This window comes from Corvus brachyrhynchos, unplaced genomic scaffold (genome assembly GCF_000691975.1).
Source record: "Corvus brachyrhynchos isolate BGI_N302 unplaced genomic scaffold, ASM69197v1 scaffold115, whole genome shotgun sequence".
In the NCBI taxonomy this organism is placed as follows: domain Eukaryota; kingdom Metazoa; phylum Chordata; class Aves; order Passeriformes; family Corvidae; genus Corvus; species Corvus brachyrhynchos.
This window is the reverse complement of record NW_008239553.1, coordinates 6,218,316-6,224,862: the sequence shown is the minus strand read 5'-3', so window position 1 is coordinate 6,224,862 and position 6,547 is coordinate 6,218,316. Positions and strand designations below refer to the sequence as shown.

Here is a 6,547-nt window from a genome sequence, read left to right as displayed (position 1 = left end):
TCCGCCGCGGACACTCGCCGTAAGTGCGGGGCCGGGCGGGGGGCGGAGGGGGGCCCGAGGCGTGCGGTTGTGCCCCTGCCAGCCGGCGGGAGGGCACCGAACCGCCCCACGGACGTTCCTGGGCGATGGAACCGTTTTAGTGAGCGCGTCGGGAAAGGGTTGGTCCGGTCACCCGTAAACCCCAATAGCGCAGAAAAGTGGCTGTGTTGGTAACCGTGCTTGCTCTGGGTTCCCGTGCTTGCTCTGGGTACCCATCTGCATCCTTTCTCAGATGCAGGTCCAGCCTGCTTTTTCTCTGCAAAGCCGTGCTTGGGCAAGAGCTTCATAGCCCCTCATCGCCCTGGCTCTTAAGGGTTTTTAATCGTAACAGTGAAAAAACCCACCCCAACAGCGCGAGTTCTTAGAGTGTTTTGATTATGAGGGGCTTGCTTAGATGCTGACACATCCAACAAAACCAGAAAACAAGGCCCATTCTAGACCCAGGTTGAATGACATGAGCACTGCCTAAGTTCAGGTTATTGTCTCTGTTGCCCTCTTTTTTTTAGAGTTAAAAAAATTTTAGCACTGACACAAATTTCCTTCATTATCAAAGTGTGTAGTTGCACGTTCTGTGTAGCACAAGTATGTTGCTATAATGTAGTCTCTGACAGACAGCCAGACTGGTTAAAGGGAGTTTAAAGGGAGTTACTAGTCTTCTCTCTGTAGCTTTCTGTATTCCCTGTCATAATCTTGGAAACTTTATGTTTCTCCTTAGCTACTGTCAGACCAAAAAATGAAGTAGAACAGAAGCAGCTATGTGCTTTTGGGGAGTATGTGGCTGAGATTCTGCCCAAGTATATCCAGCAAGTACAGGTAGGTGCTGTTTGAGAAATTGTTCTTGTGATGGGACAGGATCCAGTGAATATACCACGTGTTTGTTACCCATTTAGAGAAGGTGTTCTGGGGAAGAAAAATGGTCAGAATTCCATGAAAAGTTACTGCTGTTGTTAAGCCCCTTGATCTGATGCCTTTTTATGTCTGCTGTGTCGCTTTCTTTGAGTTTTCTGCTGAAATCAGCATAATGTTTGAGTGTTTGTACTCATGCCCTTCCCGCTGTTCTGTTTTCATCAGGTGACGTGTTTCAATGAGCTGGAACTTCTGATCCATCCGGATGGGATCATTCCTGTCCTGACCTTCCTTCGTGACCACACCAATGCCCAGTTCAAATCCTTGGCTGACTTGACTGCTGTTGATGTCCCGTCTCGGCAGTACCGCTTTGAGGTAGGAGCTGCTTAGAGGTGCAGGACTTGGAGGGCTTCACAAGTACTGCTGCCTGTAGGTGCTCTTGCAGCTCTGACCACTTTTTTTGGTTTCTGGCAGTGAGAAGAAAATTTCAAGAGTTGTAGCTAGAGTTTCTTTGAGTCAAAGACCTCCAGCTGCTGAAGAAGTGGAATATTTTTTTAATTCAATATTTTTCTTTCAAAAACCAAGGTAGTGGATTCATAGAAATAATAGAAATATAGACCCTAATTTATTCATTTTTTCCAGTCACCAAGGCAGTATCAAACAAGGCTTTAAAATTCCTTACAGAGTTTTGGGATTTTTTTTCAATCTTACTGTAGTATATATTTCTTCCCCCGAGATTATAATAATCCTCATAACCAGCCTTTGTATTAGACTCCACCACCATAAAAGTTTGAAATGTTCCCTGGTATCCAACTTGTTTGCCGAAAATTAAAGTGTACTTTTTCTTAGCTTTCTCCCACTGATAGTAATTGCAAGAGTGATTGATAGTAATTTTCTTCAAGACAGACTATTGTCAAGTGTTTCCATCCCTCCAGTAGTCTCTCTTTTAAGATTTAGTATCTCTCTTTACTTCTGCTCTTCTACATCAGTCATGTTTTCTAAGTCTCATAACTTTGTCACACTTCTAAGGACCAAAGTGATGAGCTATTGGAACCTCAGTTGGAGGAGTGTCTTTTAGTGGCCAGCTCTGAAGTGCTGAATGTGATCCTGCTCATAAAGAATATTTGAAATAGTCCTTGTGTGGCTTTGCTTAGCCAGTGGTGTAATGCAAAGAGATCCATAAATGCTGCCTGTTCCTCTGCTTCAGATTGTGTACAACCTGCTGTCCCTGCGGTTCAACAGCCGCATCCGTGTGAAGACGTACACCGATGAGCTGACACCTGTTGATTCAGCAGTGTCTGTGCACAAGGCAGCAAATTGGTATGAAAGAGAGGTGAGTGCTGCTGTGCTTGGGAGCAGAATCTTGCTGGAGGGAGGCTGTATTTTCCCAGTCAAAGTGATTTCCCCAAGGCCCTCAGGAAGAAAGAGAGAAGTGTTTTCCTGGCTGCTTTTTCAGAGTAGGAGATAAAACAATGTTTGATTTGCTTTTGAATGAATTTCTGCATCAGTTTTGCTGGCACTGTACAAAGCCAGGCATGTAACTGAAATTTTATAGATATAAGACATGCAGGTTTTTGATTTTTTCAAATATAATTCAACTAACCTGTCCCTTTCATTTAGGTTTGGGACATGTATGGTGTTTTCTTTGCCAACCATCCTGATCTAAGGCGAATCCTCACAGATTATGGGTTTGAGGGCCATCCATTCCGGAAGGACTTCCCACTCTCTGGTTATGTGGAGGTAGGAGATACAGTCATGTCTAAAGTTAGTAAGTCTCCCCAATGCTCTTTTCTGAGTTCCAGTACAAAGATGTGGCTGCTTTACAATCATTTGTCTGAAGGATGTTTCACTTGTCTGTATTCCAGAGGAGTTGTATAAAATTGTGTGGAAATTTGAAGTATCACACAAAGAATCATCCATAATAAGGCAGCCTAAGACTAGAGAAATTGAGCAAAATGTTATGTGCTGTATACCAAAGATACTTGTCAGGGAGAGAAAGTGCTTCTGCTTTCAGTACATTTTCTGGGAGATTAAAGTTTCCACTGCAAAACTGAAGGATGAAGGACTGAACCATTCTTGATTCAGTTGGAACTTCACTTTGTTGAGTTTTTGTAGGCCCAGATTATAAAACTCTGGTTAAATTGACTCTTGCCATTTATCGTTTACCTTGGTATGCCAACCACAGGTGAAATGAGAGTGTTTGGTATCTGTCTAGTTTCAAATGATTGCCCTGCAGAAGCAGGCGTATATGGTGCAGTGTTAAGACTGAGTTGAGTTTCAGGAGGAAACAGTGAAGTTCTGCAAAAAACAGGCTGTTTTAAGAAATGTAGAAATAACAAAATCCTGCAAGCAAGGATAAGGCTACATCTCCTGAGCTGGGGTTCAGAGATCTGGACTAGCACAGTGAGGATAAAGCAAGCCAATTGGAAGTGTCTGGTACTCACCTGCATTCCATCCTGGTTGCCTTCTTTTTCTCTTCTTGTTCTGAGTGTTACACTAAAAATTAGAACAACTAAAACCAAACAAATGCCATATTATAAAGATTCATGAGTATAGTCCTCAGCCATGCAGGCCCAGGATGGGCCACCTTATTTCAGTGACTCAGGAGAAATTCCTTTGTCAAATGACAAATTAAATGTGTTATTCCACGTGAACTTCACATGGACTGTTAGGCTGGGCACTGCTAATTCTGGGTGCTTAGTTGTGATGCCTGAGGACCATGGTAGCAAAGCAAAGAGGAGGGTTTTCTTGGACAGTCCAGAGATCTCAGTAGCATCTGGAGAGCTCATTTAGTATTGAGAACTGAAGCCATGGCAGAGGCCTGTGAGTCTGTGGTTTTTCCATGGGTAAGAAGTGGAGTTGTCTGGACAGAGGGTGGTCTGGGTCACTGTGCACAGCAAATAAAGATGCTCCAGGAGTGGGGTAAAGTGACTGGCCTGTGTTCTTTGCGCTGTTCCAGGTGCGGTATGATGATGAAGTCAAACGGGTGGTGGCAGAGCCTGTGGAGCTAGCTCAGGAATTTCGCAAGTTCGATCTGAATAGCCCGTGGGAGGCATTTCCTGCCTATCGTCCAGCTCCAGAACCCCCGAAAATAGAAGCAGGAGCAAAGAAAGAAGATGCCAAATAGCAGCAGAAGGAAGCGGATGTGCGGCACCATCCTTTCTGTTCTAATATAGTATTTATAATAATAAAAATTGATATGAGATACCTGCCTGTTGTGATCTCAGGAATAATGTTTTCAAACTAGATGAAAAGCGCAAGGCCAGGGAATGCTGATTTGCAATCCTTATGATCCAGCTAGTAGATGTTTATCTGGTGCTTTGAGTTGTAAAACGGGGCGTTTTTTTTTTTTGGTTTGCAAATTGAACGGAGTGCAGGCACTGCCTGTGGCTAAGTGTTTTATGAACGCTACTCCTGCCAGCAGTCCTGCAGGCGAAGTTCAGAACCTGAATACTTGATAAGAGACTGCACTGAAGCAGCTGTGGAACTTGAGCAATGGGACAGCAGTTTCTTAGCTCCAGGATGGGTGTTGGGAAGATGCTAATAATATGGCAAACAGGAAAAGCCTGGGTAAATGGTTCTAATACAGTTCCTCTCAGGACAACACAAATGTACCTGGGTCCATACCAAAACAATTATGGAAATCTCTCTATTGTTTCCATGGGAATTAGGTCAGTGCCTTTTAAGGAGTTGCAGGTAACTTCTGATGTGACACTCCCTCAATCTGGCCTCTTCTTCACAATCAAGCAGTCTTTATTTTCTCCAGCATCTTCAGACTGCGCTTTTTTTCCTGCAGCCAAAAATATACCCCTCCCTTGTCTCATAAACAAAACTCTGTCTTTTTGTCAGTCTTCCAGTTATTTTGAGCTCTATGATACAATAACATTACCACTTTCTTTGCTCTTGTGGAAAATACAGTTTTTTTCCAAAAAAGCTGGAAAAATGCTGTTGTTCCAGTCCACCCACCACCTGTTTGAATGGGATTATGTTACAGCAGTCATCAATTAATAAAGTCCCTTGTCTTTGGTCCAGAAAATGCATAATTCTGTTCTGTGTTGGAAAGCTGACTGCCTTCATTTTGATCTGAAAACTATTGTGTAAGAGATTTCGTAAACTAATTCACAAGCTGTTTATAGAGATTCCCTGAATCAATACTTAAGCTTTTAAATTGTAACATCACTAATTAAAATAAAGGTTTGGGGTAGGTTAGAGTATGGAATGGAGGAAAGGATCGGACAATAGTAAGTTCAATTAAGGAAAAAAAAATAAAGATCTGAACTGTATTCAAAGAATTGGGTTTCATATTTGTTTCCACCCCAGCCATGTAAGCATGGGCTGCTTAATTTTATTTTTTTCAATTTTTTTAGTGGTTGTTTGTTTGTTTTTTATTTTTAGGGTTTTTTTGTTTTGGTTTTTTTTTTAGGTTTGTTTTTTTTTTATTTTGTTTCAGGCTCCTGTGGCCAGCAGTGTTTGGGATGTGACTCAACAGTGTTCTCTGGTTAAAATTCATAGCATTTACTATTCACCTTAAACATCACAGCTCTACATGGGAAGGAGAAGTGAACATAGATCAGCAGAAGTCTGGGGTTTTATACAATTCTTATCTCCATTTTGGGTCTGTCTTCAATTGAGCAGATTAAATAGGAAATGAACTTTTAGTTCTTTACAAGATATTCCACAGCTGGTTCTGTTTTCTTTGCAGTGGCTCTCACAACATGTTGATGCCTATTGCACAAGACAGAAAAGTTCCTGATGCCGCTTCTATCACCATGCAAATTCTTTATAAATCACATTTCCTATCTATGTTCTCCTTCATCCCAGGTTGCTTGAGACACCACGCCGAGACTTATGGTCTATATATAATGAAAAATATATATTTCCCAGCATGATAAGTCAGAGGGCTGATGGTAGCAAGACCACAAGGAAATCTGCCTTTTAAAATTAATGTTTGTGCGGAGGGGGAATTTGATCCACATCAAGAAATGTCAGGCATGACATATTGTCAAGTTAGACAATATGCAAGGTTTGCTCAAGAATGTGTGTACTGGAAAAGTAGGCAGCCCTGTGGGAACAGGCATTGGCTTCAGGAGGTCTTTAATATGTGGAATAGTTGCTGGTGGACCTGAATCTCTTCTCATTAGTGAAGCTTGGGAGATCAAGAAGACATTTACATCAGCAATTTACTCACCTAGGCTCATTATCCCAGGGCACAAGAAGTTTCACAGCCTCACAAAGTACTGCCAGTGTTGGCACTCTGCCTCCTCCACTGTTCCTGAGCTCCAGGGGACGGACGTTCTGCTCGTGGAGCCTACTCACTCTGGGTTCCTTGTGGCTGGTGGACACTTGTGTTGGGGTTTTAGTTTAGTCTTAGTTTTTTTTTTTTTTTTCCTGTTAAAGGAATTTCCTCCCATATGCATGTTGCTAGGGGACAAATAGCTGTACTTAAGAAAGACAAAAAGGGGAGTGGGGCGGGCCTGGCTACTCCTTTGTCTACACCTGGGTGTGGGGGCAGTTCGCTCTGAGCGTCCGGAGAGAGAAGCTGCAGAGAAAGGAGCTGCTGCTTCTTTCTTTTTGGCCGTTCTTTCTTCCTGCTGGAAACAACGCCGGGACCCCAAAAGCCGCTTTCCCTGCCCTGCTGGAGACCGGGCTGTGGCTGCCCTGC

At 42.9% G+C, this 6,547-nt stretch overlaps 1 protein-coding gene across 1 annotated transcript; it reads left to right on the top strand.

Moving 5' to 3' along the window:
• NDUFS3 (NADH:ubiquinone oxidoreductase core subunit S3) lies at positions 1-4,096 on the top strand (the record flags this gene model as incomplete). Its single annotated transcript, XM_008639663.2, has 6 exons — positions 1-19; positions 755-852; positions 1,111-1,260; positions 2,093-2,218; positions 2,506-2,625; positions 3,845-4,096. Coding segments are annotated over 6 exons (681 nt in total), but the record flags the coding sequence as incomplete, so codon positions are not given.
• Positions 4,097-6,547: the final 2,451 nt, after the last annotated feature.